The 18,265-nt window shown below is 33.4% G+C and overlaps 2 protein-coding genes and 1 long non-coding RNA gene across 4 annotated transcripts; 2 read left to right on the top strand and 1 right to left on the bottom strand.

Moving 5' to 3' along the window:
• Positions 1–813: 813 nt before the first annotated feature.
• LOC108471360 (coiled-coil domain-containing protein SCD2-like) lies at positions 814–8,675 on the top strand. Its single transcript, XM_017772991.2, has 22 exons — positions 814–1,221; positions 1,501–1,644; positions 1,862–2,005; positions 2,254–2,391; positions 2,717–2,863; positions 3,048–3,197; positions 3,289–3,641; positions 4,019–4,097; positions 4,343–4,384; positions 4,742–4,804; positions 4,924–4,973; positions 5,060–5,087; positions 5,556–5,627; positions 5,752–5,862; positions 5,950–6,010; positions 6,268–6,381; positions 6,586–6,707; positions 6,911–6,971; positions 7,169–7,210; positions 7,334–7,374; positions 7,804–7,930; positions 8,358–8,675. The coding sequence occupies exons 1-22, from the start codon at positions 931–933 to the stop codon at positions 8,474–8,476; spliced, it is 2,499 nt and encodes an 832-aa protein (XP_017628480.1). The 5' UTR covers positions 814–930; the 3' UTR covers positions 8,477–8,675.
• Positions 8,676–11,077: 2,402 nt separating this feature from the next.
• On the top strand, positions 11,078–11,965 carry LOC128283466 (uncharacterized). Its single transcript, XR_008273821.1, has 2 exons — positions 11,078–11,408; positions 11,667–11,965. It is a non-coding gene; the product is annotated as an uncharacterized LOC128283466 (long non-coding RNA).
• A 2,147-nt stretch (positions 11,966–14,112) lies between these two features.
• Positions 14,113–16,675, bottom strand: LOC108471257 (uncharacterized). 2 transcript variants are annotated; one of them, XM_017772887.2, is made up of 2 exons: positions 16,428–16,675; positions 14,113–15,586 (listed from the first exon to the last, which is right to left on the bottom strand). In XM_017772887.2, the coding sequence occupies exon 2, from the start codon at positions 15,305–15,307 to the stop codon at positions 14,228–14,230; it is 1,080 nt and encodes a 359-aa protein (XP_017628376.1). In that variant the 5' UTR covers positions 15,308–15,586; positions 16,428–16,675; the 3' UTR covers positions 14,113–14,227. The 2 variants fall into 2 exon arrangements, with proteins under 2 accessions (XP_017628376.1, XP_017628377.1); XM_017772888.2 differs by having other exon boundaries at positions 14,113–15,392.
• Positions 16,676–18,265: the final 1,590 nt, after the last annotated feature.

Here is an 18,265-nt window from a genome sequence, read left to right as displayed (position 1 = left end):
ACCAATTAATTTTTTTTACAATTTTGTTTTCCATTAAACAACTTTGGATGTGACAATCTACGAATTAAAATTTAAATAATTTTTTTCTAATTTTTAATACTGACCGTTAAATCGAGTTAAATCTAATGTATGTTTTTTTTATTCGAAAGTATGTTATTCTACTTGTCGATAGATATTAGTCCATTGTACCGGCAATTGAATTGTCACTTAGAACTAAGTGATTTTTTAAAAATAAAACCCAATAAGTAATTTAAATAAAGAATTTTGAATAGTTTAGCGAATTAAATAAAATTTTAAAATAATTTAATGAATACTTTTAATTAAATTATGAAAAGAAAGATTAGTAAATTAGATTTAGTGATTAAGGAGGTAGTAGTTATCTTAAAATTTAAACGTGGAGCCTAGAAAAGAAATGGCGGGTAAAAAGTAAAAAATAATAGAGATTATTATTAATAATTAGCTGTGATAGTGTGCTCAAAACGGATATATATAAAAAATAAAGTTTTATCTTATTGGATAATTTGGTTTTAATATTTGTTTAGTAAAATAAAATCAGACATTAAGTCCATAAGGACGTATTTGATAAATAATCGGAATTGGACCGTTAAAACCTCCCTCCTTTCTTGCCTTAAAAATAGGATCCTTTGGTTTACCGTTCTTCACTTTAAATGTGTCCCCGTAAACTGTTCCATTCCAGTTTCTCATTATTTTCCGTTTTGTGTCACAGAAAAAAAATAATGTTTGTTTTTCTTACCTTTTACTGGAATTGAGAGTCCTTTTTTAAAAAAATCATCCTGGTAAGTTTTTAAGTTCAATCCATAATTTCAATTTTTTTCGGATTTTAACATACATTGATTTCTGTTTCAATTTTCTTTCCGATTTTTAACATACGATGATGTTTGTTTTTGGTTTCACTTTGTTTATTGTAGTATGGATAGGAGAAGGTTAGCAGGCGAGAGAAGACAGAGCGTCCCGGCGACTCCTGGGGCGCCATCATCACCGCTGCAGCGTCACACTAGGTCTGGATCAAGCTATGGAAGTACAGGGAACCCGAGGAAAGCGCAAACCAAAGCAGCGGCGCAAAGGCTGGCTGCCGTTATGGCTCATCAACAAAACGATGATGATGGTGATGATTATGACCAACTTGATCATAGTAGCGTTAGTAGCACGGGAAGCATTGGATTCTCTGGTGCAAGACCAACGCGTCCTCTCTCCCCTCTGGTAATGTTTTGTTTACATGGATTCGGGAAAGGGTATCCGATACATTAATTTTGAAATCAAAGTTTCGTATCAGTATGAATAGTTAAATGTTCAAGAAGTACTGAACAAATACTATTTAAGAAACAATAGACTAAAAAATAATTATGCCTTCAAAAGGATTAGTAAACTTCCATGGACATTTCTAGTTCTACTAGGCTATACCAGGGCTTCAGATTTCGAAATAGGTCTTTTGAAATTTGAACTACTTACCAGATGGGTTTTTTAACTTGTAAAATCCAGACTAAAAACGTGGCTCAAAGGCGAGTTCCACAGGCAATGACACCACAAGCTGATGACCACAATGATGAGGATGACCTTATTGTGAGTGGCAGGCCAAGTATTGGGCTTGGTGGTGCAAGACAGATGCAGGCGCGCACTCCTGTGGTAATCATATCGAATTATTTAACACTAATGTTGTTTAGGTTAGACGTATGCTATGTTTGTTAAGTGAGAGGTAGGAGAAGAAAGAGTGAGTGAATTAGGCAAGTTAAAGACACTTCCCTTCCATTGATCGTGACTCATCGAGCATTCTGAACACTTCTATTGTTGCTCTGAACTCTTAAGTATGTTCTATCACCTGGACTTGCTTTGTAAAATCTAGATCAAAACTATTCCTCAAAGGCGACCATCACCAGTGATGAAACGGCAACCGTCTGATGATGACAATGATGACGATGTTCCAGTCAGTAACAAAGCAAGTACAGGTGTCGCTCCTGCAAGGTCAATTCGGTCACCCTCTCCTGCGGTAATTATCTGATATGAATTTGGTTTTAGCTAAGACCAGCTGCTTGTTTGTCAAGATACATAAACTTCTTGTTATAGTTCAACACATTCCATTTGACAAGTTCAAGACCATTTTATTTATTTTTGTTGTCACTATTGACAGTTTTATCAATTTATCATATGGCCTTAAGTTTGTTCATGGTAGCACGTAGCTGGTTTCACATAGTAAACCAAGTATGTTCTTACCTCGACTTATCTGATAATATCCAGAAGAAGAAAAGCTTAGCTCAAACTCGAGCACCGCCACCACCAGACGATGATGATGAGAATGAAGAAGATGACCTTTTAGTGAGTGGTACAACAAGAATAGGGCTCGGTGGAAGGGCAGTGCGGCCTCGCTCTCCTGCGGTAACTATATGATTACCTGATTTAGATAGGCATGTGTTTGTCAAATGAGCCTTAAAGAAAGAAAATGAATGCGTTTAGAAAAGTAATACTGTTAATTCTGGGGTACATTTGTGACAGGTTTTAAATGGAATGGACATATAAGTGATTTTTTCTAAGGTTGCTTGAGTTTTAAACTTAAATTTTAGATTTATCATTTTGTCAATTTAACTTTTGGAGATATGAAGGTGCTGTGTTTTTATAAGCTTGCTACTTACATACCACAAGCAAAAGCTTGCTGCTACCAACAAATATGTTTTCAGTTGACTTTGAGTGTATAACTTTGCAGACTAAAAGTATAGCTCAGAAGCGGATGCCACCAGCTGTTACACAGCAAACATCTGACAAGGAAAGTGATGAGGAAGAGGTTTTAGTTAGTGGCAGACCCAGCATTGGTCTTGCTCGTGGTAGGGCAATGCAGCCACGCCCTGCTATGGTAATTTTGTGATTTCTTGTTATGAATTTGTTTTAGCTAATTTCTTAGTTTGTAACGCTGATGTGAGAGAAGAAGCTTGACTTATGATGTGAGTGCAAGGAAAATATTTTACGGTTTTGAATGCTCTGGAGTTTTATGCTACCGAGAAATGAATTCTTATATAGACTTCCATTTGAAAACACAGGTCAAAACCATGGCTCAAAGGCCTGTGCAACAGGTACCACAGCAACCAAGTGATGAGGATAATGATGAGGATGAGCTTGCTAACAGTGCAGTGAGTGGCAAAGCAACCATTGGACTTGGTGGAAGAGCAAGACCTTCATCTTCTCCCTTGGTAATTTGTCTATAAACAACGTTTATTGTCTGTTTAATGGTATATTACAGATTAATGTAATTCTTACTTGTAACTATAAATTTTCTTTTAGTCAGTTCGCATACATCAAGATCAGTCGTCATCCACACGTTCAACACCAGGCAGTCATACCTCTCTATCTGTCAACAATAAGGAGCAACCAGTATCAGCTCACTCCATTAACTCTGTGGAGCAATCCATGTCACCTTCAGCTGGACGATTATCTCAGCAGAGTTCTGTAGAACAACTTCATACTAGACAGGCTTCAAGTGTTGTCCAGCCATCTTCATTAGAACAACCTGTATCTCCTTGTTCTACAGGTCCATGTCGCCAACAGTTGAGAATCATGACAGCTCAGGCGGTACCTAAGCCGACCTCATCTGGTACTACACCTGAGGTTTCAGCTGATAGTTGCAGAGAAAAACGGTATTTTTATAGCTCTAAACTGTTTTGATTTCAGCTTGAAGTTATCATCCATATCATAATCCCAAGAGACCTTTTTTTGTCACATTCAGACATCGTGTGAATTTTCCCTTTTAGCTTAGCATATTAAGTTTTAGATATATGACAAACACAACAACCTTAAGAAAGGTCGTATATAATGTAGTTACAAGATGATTTATATATATACAAGTGAGGAGTTCAGATTCTCATTCTCTTCAATGACAAAGGCTTTGTCGCTGCTCTTCCAGCTTTTAAGAATGCATAATGCCTTCTCCTGGAAGTTCATAAGCCTTTTACCATCATGCCTGTAGGTTCTTACTCTGTTTTATATAGTGTTCTAAGATTTACTGTTTAAGCAGATTGAATTCAGATTTTGCGAGTATGGGTGGCGTGAAAGCTAGGGAAAGGCAGCAGTCTGCTTCCGCTCTACAAGATGAGGTACAATAATTAGTTAAGCTATATATATGTTCCTTTCTAGCATCCAATTGCAGTTTTGCTTTGATTTTTCATTTCTAGTGAATTATTTGAAACCTGATGTATACATAACCATGTCTTCTTTTTCAAAAATCTTGATAAATATAAATTTTCAAATCTGAACACTTCAAATTTTAGTCTATATAATCAAACAATGAAAAGCTTTGCAAGAATGTTTTTTTAATCATATGGTGTGGATTTCATGGCAGCTTGATATGCTACAGGATGAAAATGAAAGTTTACTTGAAAAGGTGATTCCAATAACTCTTTTTCTTCTTTATCATGTAACTTTTTCTAATGTTGAATGTAATGAGGTCTTAAGTTTTATTTGAAAATTTATATTGCACTCATGCATATCAATTTTGCTCCCCGTCATCTTCAAGCACCAGTCCATTATCCTAAGTTGTTGCAGCAGTTATCTTCAAATAACTGGCATAATCTATTTGTTTACTGGCATTTGGATATTGCTGTTGCAGCACCATTTTCTCCCAAAAACTTTGATTTCTCTACTCTAGGTTAGCCAAACAGCCACTTTGGCCTGTGGAAAATTTTAATAATAGTCATATGCTGTCTGTTTTGGTGCTCTATCATGATATTTGCCTTCCCAGCTTCACCTTGCAGAGGAGAGGTTTGAGGAAGCAGAAGCGAGAGTTCGGCTGCTTGAGAAACAGGTGAACGTTTTACAGTTCAAAGGCAACTAGACAAGTGATACGTAAATGAACTTTTAAGTAGCTCTGGCCACCAAATGTATGAATAAGTTTTAATTTATTCATAACATATTCCAATATAGATTGCTGATCTTGGAGAAGGTGCAACTCTAGAAGCACGTCTTTTAAGCAGGCAAGCTTCACGGCTTACATGTATTTAATTTTATATTTTAATTTATTTTTCCGTTTTTCTTACTTGCTATTTCTTTTTCTCTTCAGGAAGGAGGCAGCCCAGCAGGAGAGGGAGGTTTGTTCTTCTAATGAGTGCCACTATTTTCTTAGCTCGAACTGCTGCATGTGTTACCAGTCTCATTATGCATGGAAAATTACATAATAACTATGAGCCATAGAAGACTTTCCTTTAAGTATGTGCTTACTGAGTTAATGTATAAAGCGGTCATGTACTTGAGCATAAATAAATGTGAATCTAATATGCAAAAATAAATGCCATCTCAAAGTCAATAGAGGGGCTTAGCAAAGAAGTTGGTGTGCTTTTAGATCTGTGGATTTGGTAGCGGAATCTTGCTTTATTCACTCTGAACATCTTAAAAAGTTTCACTGGTTTTGTAGACCTAGCTACTCATGCTTTATTGCTTATAACTGACCTCTTTTCACGAAAACCATTGTGCTGATTTTATTCTTTACTTTTACATGTTAGTCAGGAAATGGTTTATGAACTGCAGCTGAGTAGCATGTGACATGGTCCTTCTTGCAGGCTGCTTCAAGAGGTGGAGCACAAGCTCAGGCTACACTTGAACAGATTGCTGCTCTCCAGACAGAAGCTGAGGTATCTTGAAGTTTTATGTTGTATGTTCTGTTTTTTTTTTTTTTTTGTTCTTTTGAATTTTTCCTTTCTTACAAAGGGAAACCATGCTTAAAATAAGTCTCTCCCTTCTTAACTTGTGGCCTAGATTGCTAGAGATGAAACAAATTCTGTCCTAGAGAAGCTCGGTGAAGCGGAGTTTGAAATCAAAGCACTGCAAACAGTAACTCAAAGGATGATGTTGACTGAGGAAGAGATGGTTGGCTTTATTTCTAATCTTGTAGACATCATCCTGCCAATTTACTCCTTTATGTCATAGTTACGTAATCTGCAGTTTTCATCTTAGGAAGAGGTTGTTTTAAAGAGATGCTGGCTTGCTCGTTATTGGAGTTTATGTGTGGATCATGGTAAAGTGTTGATCTTTCAATACATGAAGTTCCTGATTGTTTTTGAGTTGATGCTGCTGTATCGGATAGACAGCTGCTTACATATAATCAACCTTTAAAAAGTTAAAATGCTGCAATTCGTTATAATGGTCAAGTGATCCCAGGAGTAATTGAAGTTGTAATTGTAGTCTGTCTCATTAATGTGCTACACTATAATTATGTCTCTTACATTTTGCATGGAGCCTGCTTAGATTTCTTGAGGACATCACTTTTTGCAGGTATTCAGGCCGATATAGCCGGGGTGAAACATGAATATTGGTCATCATTTGCACCTCTTCCTGTTGAAATAGTATTAGCTGCCGGACAAAGAGCCAGAGAGGAGGATATTTCAAGTAAGATTTCATTTTATATGCTTTTTTACTTCATCCAGCTCCCCAAATATTCCATCTGACTTTTGGTAGGATCTGAAAGTCAATCTTTAGATGATCTTTTCCTCCTTTTTTCCTTGCTTCTTAGAGTCTCACATTCAGTTTTTACTCTCTCTGCGGAGAGAACTAAATGTCTCCTTTTTTCCCCTTTATCTCCATACTGAACAGCCGGGGATGATCTAGAAGAAAGAGGAAAAGTCCTGCAACACACTAATGAACTATCTGGAGAGAGAAATGTTGAAAGCATGCTTTTAGTAGAGAAAGGTCTAAGGGAACTGGCTTTGTTAAAGGTTTTTTTTCTTTACCCCATATCCTTGTGTTTGCAGTTATGGTTCCATCTTTTTTCTCACTTATTATCACAGAATTATGATGTAATATGATCGCATTCTATCCTTCTTTATGGCTTCCTCCCCATAATGATCAGTTTGTTTATATATTTACAGAATATTTTCACTTTTAATTAGTTCTTTTAAATAATTTATCATTTCTGAAGGTAGAGGATGCAGTTGCATTTGCAATGGCTAAACAGCGACGCCAAAATATGCTAAAAACTGGTATGTTTTTCCTTACCTTTTTGAACATGACATCTATTGATAGTTGGAGTATTTTCTGCTGTTCTGTTTGCGTGTAATAACAACTTTAGAAATTGACACTTCATTGTTAATGCAATAGCTGGACATGAGTGGCATGCTTTTAAGATCCAAAAGATCTATTGGTCGCCTGACACTGTTATCCATTTTCATGGTTGCAGAGGAGGTGAAACTACCTACCGAGGGTCAATTTGAGGTATTTGGTAAGTTAATTAACCTTTTTTTATGTTTACGTCAGTATCAGGCATGCATTAGTGAATGTAAGAGTTTGTTGTACATTTATTCCTGTATCCTATTTTCTCCAATTGATGATATTTTTCCTTCAGAATTGAGCCAAGAGGAGTCTGAAGACGTGCGTTTTAAGCAGGTACAGTGTTACCTTGTTCCTGCGTTTTACTACCAATAAAAATGATCATGTCTTAAGGCTCCAAGCTAATCTAAGAAAGATGATAATGTCGTTATGGCTCCAAGCTAGTCTTTGTTTTCTCTTGGACCTTATGTTCATTGCATGTAAGTTTGAACCTGATTAGTTTCAAGAATCGCACACTTGTGCTTTAGAGAAATCAAAAACATTGTGAGATAACAGGTATCATTTTGTATTTTAAAAGTGTAGAACAAGTACGATGTTGATGAATCTTATACATATAACAAGAGGAATAGTACCAAGGTTGTGAAATTTTAAAGGCTCATGTAAGCAGGCCTGAAATTCTACCATTAATCTGCTTGATCGAGTTAATTGTTTCAAGTAGACCTTTTGTGTTAGTTTACTAGGTTCTTATGGCTTATGCTTGTGCAGGCTTGGCTTACATATTTCTGGAGGAGGGCAATGAACCATGGAGTGGAAGCTGATATTGCAGATGAACGTTTGCAGTCATGGATCCAATGCAGCTCTCAATGTATTACTTCGCAGGATGCAGTTGATGGTACTTGCTCTCTGTACATCTCTCTTTCTTTGTATGGCAAGCTTAACTATTGAGAACATTATCCAAGTCCCCTGGATGGCCTGCTTTCTTAGACTTTGAGTCACCTCAGCCTGTAGGTATAAGCAGTAGTTTACTTCTGTTTTTTGTTCACCACTATAGCCATTTCAGCTTTACTGACTTTGAGAAAGTATTGACTTCATGAATCTCTTGCATTTTTTTTCCCGAAAACTAGACAAAAATATAGGCTACATACACGTTATACTATCCGGACTTCTTCAGTTTCCCTAAAGTATTTGTGTTCAAAAACTTGTGAACGACACATATCCATATCCAACACCTCATAAATCCATGTAACATAAGGTATGGTAAATTTTGAAGTAATGTCATGTCATGATTAAAATATATTGATAGTTGGTACTGTATGCAGTTGAGCGTGGGCTTATGGAGATTAGGAGGTTAGGGCTGGAGTCCCAGTTATGGAAGACATCTCGGCGAGGACTGGAGTTAGGGGCTACCGCCAGGTTGCATATTGAGACAGGTTTCTGATACCAAAAATTTATTGTCAATCTTATTCATTCATTTCTAGGAAATACTTTAGATGACCTGGAACTTGGTGAGGTCAGAGTTTATATGCAACCAAAATTTTGTAATATGTTGCTCTCGTTTTGCCAATGAATCTGGTAATGGATGTCCTTGATATATATATATATATATATATATATATATAGTTAGTGCAGCTTTGTTATTCCGACTCTTATTCTTCGTAAGGATATTCAAACATGAGTGTTGCTATATGATCTGTAGAAACTTATTTACATGGTGAGACATTAACATATAAAGCGAAAAGGTAGAAGTTCCTTCTCATTTTCTTCTTTGCATCAATGCTAACTATAATATATTTGAGAAAAATAAGCAATTGGTAAACTCAAAATCATTTTGAAAATGTAGCAAATAAGCAGGTAAAAAAACATTTAAATTTATACTAATCGTAAAAAACTTGAATACGAAAAAAAATTGGTCAAATACCAAGTTTATTTTTAGCTTTTCATGAATCAAATTGAAAATCTGTTTTTTTTAATTTACTTTATTTAAAATTATTTTGGTTTTATTAGGGATGATATTGAACCACTCAAAGGAGTCCAAATATATAAAAATGAATTTTACAGCTGATATGAAATTATAACTATTAGAAGGTTAAAATTGTAAAATGTATTATAGAAAACACTATATTTCATTGAGGTGGTAAAATTAAGAATGAAAATTGAGTCTCTTATAATATGCATTAAAGAAAATTAACAAACAGTACAATATATAAGTATTAAACCGTTGTTAATGAATAAACTAAATGTTTGGAAAGAGTTGCATGTTCTTAGTTGTCCAAATCATTTTTTTTTTAAAAAAAGGGGTGACTTTTTATTTTGAAAACGAAAATAAAAAATGGGAGTCGTCCCACTAATTATTTTTTTATAAGGTGTGATCGGATCACCTCGCATTTTGATCATTTTAATAAAAAGTTCGATTTATTAAAACGATAATTTTGGTCTACGAAATCAAAAAATGAGTTCAGGAGTCAGTTACGTACGAGGAAGGATTAGCACCTTCGTAATGCTCAAAATTGGTACCTAGTTGATTAATTAATGCCTTAGTGTCGAGAATTTGAGAATTTGAAAAGATTTTAAAAATACGATCCTTTGTTAAAATATTATTCGATTGAAAATTTCGAGAAAATGGCATATTTCACATTAATCGAAAAAAATCACGTCCCATAAGTTAGGACACAATGTCTTAAATTCCTGATACGCGAATAAACGCCTAAAAATTTATTTATTTTAAAAGATATTTGATTATCTCGGTTTTAGAAGGAAATCATATTCCGTAAGTTAGAACACGATCTTTTCTTACTTCCCAAGAATATTTATAATTCGTGCTTTTAAAAACATTCGTTTATTCGGATTCATCAAGAAAATCGAAACCCTGTAACTTAGAGAACAACTTTTCGAGTTCCAAAATACGAAAGATTGCTTTAAAAAAACAGAAATTTTATGTATCAAGTGAAATTAATGTAACACAAATTTGTGGTGAAAATAATTCATGATGGCAATATGCGTAACAAAATAAATGCATTAAGCAACAACAAGGAAAACGAGAATGAACGAATAAAATGAACAAGTTAATCATAAAAAGAAAAATAATAAGTAAGCTAAGAAATTCAAAATTTTAAAAATTAATAGTAATCGAGTAAATAAATAACTATCATGTAAAAAAGATTTAAAAAAATAATATTAATAATAATGATAGTAATATTAATAATAATAACAATAATACAAATAATAAATATTCTAAAGTTTGAAATTATTTAAAAGATATAAATAAAATGAATGATAAAATGATAATAATAAGAGTAATGATATATAAAAATAAAATAAATGTGCTAAAAATAATATTAAATTATTTAATATAATAATAATAACGTATAGGTAAATACAAAAAGAAAATATAATAATGATAATAATAATAGTAATACAATAGTAATAATGATAATAACAAAAATAGTAATAATAATAGTAATAAAAATAATAGTAATAATAATAATCATAATAACAAAAATAGTAATAATAGTAATAATAATAAAATTAATTAATTTTAATAACAAAATAGGAAAATAACTAAAAAAGAGACTAAATTGAATTTAAAATAGAAATTCGGGGCAAATCCGAAATAGAAATAAAAAGAAAAGGACCAAATCGAACAGCGAATAACAAGGAGGGACCAAAATGGGAAATAATCCCCCTCCAAAGCGAGCAGCTTCGATATAGACCTGATTGGAAACGAAATAAATTAAGGGGCGAAAAATAAAAAATAAAAAAACTTAATCGCAAAATAATAAAAAAGCGGAAGGGCTAAAAGTGCAATTAGCCCTTCTGATTAAAAACACGCGGATCCTAGGCTGGAGCGGGTCGGGTCGGGTCGGACGGGTTTTTTAGCCCTTCCGATTAAAAACACGCGGATCCTAGGCTGGAGCGAGTCGGGTCGGACGGGTTGAGCATGAAACGATGCCGTTTTGGGGTTTAAAGACCCAGGCCAAAACGACATCGTTTTAGCCCTCTATTTAAGCAAATTTTTCAACAAAAAATTCATTTCAACACTTGTTTTAAAAAAAAAAACCATTCCTCCTTTTTTTTTCTCTGCAAAACCTCTCCCCTTTCTAAACGCCGACTTAGGCTCTGGCGATTGGCCACCGCGCCTCCGCCATAGACGGTGGTCGGAGGTTTGCAAAATCGAGTCTTTTCGACCCTTTTTAAACCCTCTTTCCTCCTTTTTGAAGAAAACTTTCAAATCTGATTTTTTAGAAATAAAGAATACTACGCAAAAGGAAACAACGACCCTCGTCTCCCTTTCAAACCCTCATTAGAACCCATATGGGTTTGAGTATTCAAACGCCAGCGACATTCGACTGTGGGGGAAACCAATCGACGAGGTAAGGTTTTTTATTTCATTTATTCACTTAATTAAAAACTTAAAAAAAAAGAATGGAAAAACACCTTTGATTTTTTATTCAAACTTCTCATTTTTTGTATTTGATCTCTTTCTTTTTTCTTTTTTTTTTACATTCGGTGATGGCTTTTATAGCCAAACAGATACACTATTTTATATTTTTATTGTTACTGTTTTGCCTCCGTTTCTCTGCTTCCTTCTTGCTTGCTGCTTTCTTTTTCTTGCCATGTTTGTATGTTAGGGAAGAAGTCAACGAGGTAGAGGTTTTCCATTTTGGTGCAAGAGAGCTAGGGGTGGTCAGGCCTCGAGCATTGGACGTGCTGACCAGGCATGTGGGGAGCGGCGCACACTGCTGCTAAGGTTTTCGTTTCTGCTAATTCTTGAGGGTTATGGGCTTGTAATATTTTGGGCTAGGATAGTGTTTGGGCCTATTAATTATTTTATTTTTTTATTTTGATTTGTTTCTTTGTTTGAAGTCCGGACAAAAATGGGCCATAACATTAGTGAATAAACTAAATGTTTGGAAAGAGTTACATGAAAGTTGCTAGTGAATTTGAAAATCGAAAATACAAAGAATACACAGAAATTGTTTATAAAAATTGATTTATCTATGTTTGTAGAATCTAGTTCAGTGAAAAATATTTACTCTCTTCAACAATTACAAGAAGTAAACTTAACTTATCACACACCCCGTGATGATTCTCTTTACTTTTGAACATTTAAGAACAATACACTCACCACTAAGTTCACCCCTTTGAACTCAACAAGTAAAACCACAACACAAATGGTTTTACTAACAATTTGCACCCTAAGAAAAGATCATTAACTTGAACAAGATAAGTGATAAAAACTCTCGATACAATAATTTATACAAGTCTTTCCCTTAATAGATTTTCATTCAAGACTTACTAACATAGAAGGTATCACAATAATAAAATAACATGTTTACAATATAATAATAAAGAATAAACCAATCATGGACTCTCGTAGAGTTTCAATCCAATCTAAATGTCCAAGTTGCAAGGGACCGTCTCTGAGTGTTTAATTTGATCAAATCTTCCATGTGAAATTCCTGAAAACATGACAAGTTTTGTCCAAAACTATTTTTCGAACCTATATTTTTACCTAAACCCTCACACTTTTCAAGTGGGTGATGATCAGGTCTAATTGTAAATAACTTTAGTACTTTAACAACAATTATCCCTTTAATAAATCTTTCAATGTGGTTGTGAGAATAGTTGTAATTAATTTTTGGTACCACATAGAAGTTAGCTTTGGACAAAGAAATGATGTAATATATCTCATTAGCTAAAGCAAATTGCTGTCAGCATTCTTGCTATTTAAACTTTAACAATCCTTGAGAAGGGGATGCAAAATGAGTACTTCATTAAAAATAGGTTTTATATTTTTATCACAAACATATGAATTTTAACGATTATAGTTTCAATCAAATTATTTGATTTTTTTCTTACATATGATGTTTTCTTCTTTAGATTATTCAAGAAAATAGCCAGTGGGCAATTATATTTATTATTGCAAAATACTCTTTCTTTCACCCACATATGCCATAAATCCAAAATATTTATATTTTAAATTTTTATTACATGAGTATGCACATGAAAATTACTTACTTAAAAATAATAAATGATTTAAAATTAATTAATAAAGCACACATAATATAAGTGAATCGTAAATATTATATTAAAATAAATTTTAGTTTAGTGATAAAGTTAATGTTTTATGAGTAAACTACATCATTAGTCACTAAACTATGAGTAAGTTTTCGTTTCGATTACTTAACTAAAAAAAGTTACAATTTTATCACTAAATTATTCAAAAGTTTTCATTTAAGTCACTGAGTTGTTAAGTTTTTTTTTTTTAAGTTCTACCAATGAGCTCCAAACGACGACTTGATGATCGGTACGGTGGATCAGTACCCATCAAAAAGTAAAAGAACGTACCTTAGATCCAAGTTGATTTGACGAACAATGTCGAAAATTAGAGAAAAAAGTTGTTTGAGTTTTAATTTGCAGATCCGTGACGTCCAAAACTATTTTTATGAAAAAAAATTGAAATGTAGAAGAGAAGGGGAAAGTGAGCTTTTCCTTGGTACATAATAGAGAAAGTCATATAACATTGAGTTTAACATCCTAGTAATTTAAATGAAAACTCTTGAATAGTTTAATGACTAAATTGTAACTTTATTTAGTTAAGTGTTCAAAACGAAAACTTTCCCATAATTTAGTTATTAATGGTATAATTTACCCATGCTTTATTAGTATCAATAGATGGGCTCAAATCCAATCACACGTAAATTTCTTTTTTGAGTTTAAAAAAAAAAAAGTTTAAAAGAACCTCAAATAACATAACTTATTTTAATTACATAATTCATAATTTTCCTAACTGAATTGATGTTTGATAGACTCGTGACACCAACTTAAATAAAATATGTTGAGCCTATAAATTTGACAATTTAATTCTTAAATTATTTTTAGTTCATATTAGGTATGAAGCTTGACAATTTTTCAAAAATTTAGTCCAAATGATGATATAACACTCTACTCTAATATTAGGTCTTGTCATCATGACATTATCTCAAAATACTATATCACCAAAATTGGAAAAAGTTACTAAGGTAGACAAAAAATAAAGTTGAAATAAACTGTCATGGGCCCATGACTATAAACTTTCTAAGTTAATATTCCGAGATAATTTTCATAAGATTAAAGTTCATTACATCAGAACTTAGTAGTAAAAAAGGAAAAGAAAAGTAAGCACAAACACAGTTTAACGCATTTGGACTTAGGCACGTTTTTGCCAAGAAAAATAATCTGTAATAGGTTTTTGCCTTGAAGATCTCCTAGGAGGATGACTCGCATTTGCATTTGAGTTCAAACCACTATTATTTCCACAATCTTCCTGTCCAGCACCGTCAGCAGTTTCAGCACATTCCTCTACTGACTTCCTCCCTCTCTTCTTGGCATTTCTCGATGTTCCTGAACCTTTGGGTTTCGTCGCATTAGGCTTAGGCATGTCAGCACCCTCCTCTTTGTCTCTTGTGTTTGAAAACCGGTCCACTTTCTGATTAGCTGTAAAATCCTCATGAGAGTTTCCTGCCTTTGGAATATGAGCTGACCCTGCAATTCCATGCGAGAAGTGGCTACCACCATTGCATTGCGAAGGTACTTTACAAGGTCCCTGATTCGGTATCTCTTTCTGATTGGAGAACTGACTACAAGAGTGGCCGTAAGGACCCAAGTCAAAGGCGATGAAGGAAGACCCACATCTCTTGCAATCTAACAGTCTGTTCAAACAATCCAAATAGTACTGGTACTTGATACCACAAGCACTGCAGAGTGTCCAAAATGTTGGATGTTGTGCCTGTTGATACGAATATGAAGCAGTGAATGTGAACTCATACTGACTATCCTTAGAGGCCTTATTCGAAGGGTGAGAAGCCGACTTTGGTGCAGTTTTCACTGAGATTTTGCACTTCAAATCATATTGAGAACGGTTCGTTTGGTCTGAAAGAACCCTGTTTGCTTCCCCAATCAACTTAAAAGCAGCCTCGGCACCAGCAAATTTATTCTTGTCTGGATGGAGCAGTAGTGCAAGCTTTCTGTACTGCTTCTTGATGGAAGTCTCATTAGCTGATTGCTCGATCTGAAGAATCCCATACCAGTCCATTTCCGAACCAAAAAGTTTGTTTTTTGCACAGTAGTGAACATTACATACTGTCAACAACTGTGGTATGTTCTCAAGCTCAGGGAACAACTTTTGGGCCTTTAATGCAAACTTCTTAGCACCCTCAAAATCACCATTTTGCATCTTTTGTTCAGCAATTCCCCTCGCTCTGACAGCCTCTTCTTTGTTACACTCCATGGTTGTTAGGACTCGAAGATTAAAGGATCAAAATTTCAAACCTATTTATCCAACATCCACTATCATCCAAAATATTCCTACACCACTGCAACCACACAATTTTAGTCAAATATATCAACCAACTTCATCAAAAACCTAACCCACCATTATAGCAATAACCACCATATATTAGCTACACTCGATACAGGTACAGCCAATTAACATTGCTCAAATATTTCCTAGCTGCACGCTAAGTAAAATCACAATGCTACTGAAAGCCAAGAATCCAAATTTCAAAGCCTGAAACATAATATAAAGGTAACAAGTAAGGCCATTGCTAAATAAAATTACCAGGATCACAATGTCAAGCAACATAAACATATCAACCAATACAAAGTAGCTATAGTATACAAAAATGCAATCTTAAAAATACCAAGGGATCAAATACTGTAAAAAAGAACCTATAACCATTACAATCAACAAATTAACTAGCAATCAACTTAATAATTATAAGGACCAGAGAAGGGAGAACTTCAAAAGTTAAAGCCTACAAATAATGTAAATTCTGTTTTGTAGAAGAGACATTTTACAAGGAAAAAAAAAAAGATATATGAAGCAGCAAAGTAAAAACTTGACCCTTGACATGCACTTATATATTGCCACTAAACTAAAGGAAAAAGAAGGGAAAAAAAAACATAGAGACAAACAACCATAATGAACTTGAATACAATGTTAAACTTCTAATTTACTTTCCCAATTTTTCAAGAGCCAAACAAACCACATAACCCAGGAGCAAACCGTAACGCCATCAACCAAAAGCAGATAAAAACACATGCAGACAAAATGAGAAAGACAAAAGCCATGAAACCCACGAATTGACAAACAAAATAAAGCAAGATAAACCAGAAAAATTCTTAAAATTTAACCAAACAGAAAAGTAAAAGAAATAAATGAAACGAACCCATATTGAAGAATGGAAGCTTTGAACAATGGAAAGATGTCATACCCACAAAAATCAAAACGCACGACACACTAAAAATCATTAAATTAAAAAAAAAATTCGAACCAGACATTACGAACAAGAATGTATTAAAAAAAAGGATATTACAAACAAGAAAAGAAACCCAGGAAAAAAGCTTACCTTTTAAAACTGACGCTAATGATGAAGCAAACAAGAAAGATTGTAGGTTTTGTTTCCCCTTACCTAGTGGCGTTAGTGTGAGAGAGGGAACCAAAATACAATGGAAAGAAGAAAGAGGGAAATATTTCGGTTTAGGAGGGAAAATTGGGAAAATACAAAGAATGTACCCATGATTTTGACAAAAAAATTATTTTGAGAGTTGTCCCCAGAATATAGTATTTCTTTTTATCATGGGTAAACTGCCCTAAATGGTCACATCAGTTTTAGTACACTTTCGTTTTATCGCCCAAAATAAAATTTTTGCAATTTTGTCATCTAATTTTTACAATGCTTTCATTTTAATCATTCAACTATTATATCTCTAATGAAGGTTAACTGTACACTTCACATCATATTTACACTTTTATTTTGGTCACTCAAAATGAAATTCTTACAATTTCATCACCCAATTTTTAAGACGCTTTCATTTTAATTATTCAACTTTTATATCTCTAACGAAGGTTAATTGTACACTTCACATCATAATTACACTTTTATTTTGGTCGCCCAACTTCTAGGTTGTTTTCATTTTTGTCACCAAAAAAAAATCTCTTTTTAAGTACATTAATTTGGGTTAAAAATTAGGATTAAAGTGAAAAGCTGCAGATTAAACTATTGCATAAAAAATTTGTCAAATTTTACTTGTTTATCCCATTGTCGATAATTTTATTTTTTTAATATTGAAATTTTAAATTTCAAAACATCAAAATTAATTAAATAAATTGTTGAAAAAAATTTATCCCTTGATAATATCAATCCATTTGTTCTTGTAATATTGAAATTGATTAAATTATTTAATTTAATCTCTAGTTTTAAAATTTTATCTTATGTTTTCAAGTTATTCTTAATTAAATCAAATCAAATAACTCATATTTAATAATTTTCTATGAAACTTAAATTTCTTTTAATTATATAATGTGAAAATAAATAAAATAAAATAATAATAAAAAACACACAAATTTTTACGTGGAAACCCTTTCGGGAAAAAACCACGGGCAGAGGAGAAGAAAATTCACTATGTCGAATTCAAATTTAATTACAAGAGGATTCGACTATGTCTATTTATAAGCTTATAAAGCCATATTCTAGTAAGACTGAAACACCTTATTCTAATCAATATCAAATAGATAGAATTTAATAAGGTTTAAAAACCTTATTCTAAAATAAAATAAAAGAAGTGTAATTCTATATAGATTCTTCTTTTATTTTATTTAAATAAGGATTCGGGTTACTTAATTCTAATAATCTCCACCTTGACACGAATTCTTAATGAACAAGTTCTTTATCGCGAACTCTCAACGAACAAGTTCTCCACCTCTTCCATAAAACCCCTTAAGGGTTTAACTTCAACAATGAACATCAACCAAGTCTAAGCAATACTCAAACTTGGTTATAGGAAGTGACTTAGTCATCATATCTGCAGGATTTTCATGAGTACTAATTTTGCTCACAACAATATTACCACGAGCAATAATATCACGAACAAAATGATACCGAACATCAATGTGTTTTGTTCTCTCATGAAACATTTGATCTTTTGTAAGAAAGATGGCACTCTGACTGTCACAAAATACTGTGCTGATTTAAAGGTCTTCATTGAGTTCACTAAAGAGTCTCTTCAATCAAATAGCTTCTTTACAAGCCTCAGTAATCGCCATGTACTCAGCTTCAGTGGTAGATAAAGCGACTGTAGTTTGCAAAGTGGCTTTCCAACTAATTGCACAACCTCCAATTGCAAAGACATAACCTGTGAGAGATCTTTTTCTATCAAGGTCTCCAGCAAAATCAGCATCAACATA

Source organism: Gossypium arboreum, chromosome 11 (assembly GCF_025698485.1).
Source record: "Gossypium arboreum isolate Shixiya-1 chromosome 11, ASM2569848v2, whole genome shotgun sequence".
NCBI lineage: Eukaryota > Viridiplantae > Streptophyta > Magnoliopsida > Malvales > Malvaceae > Gossypium > Gossypium arboreum.
Note: the sequence above shows the minus strand (reverse complement) of the source record. Positions and strands in the feature narration are given on the sequence as shown.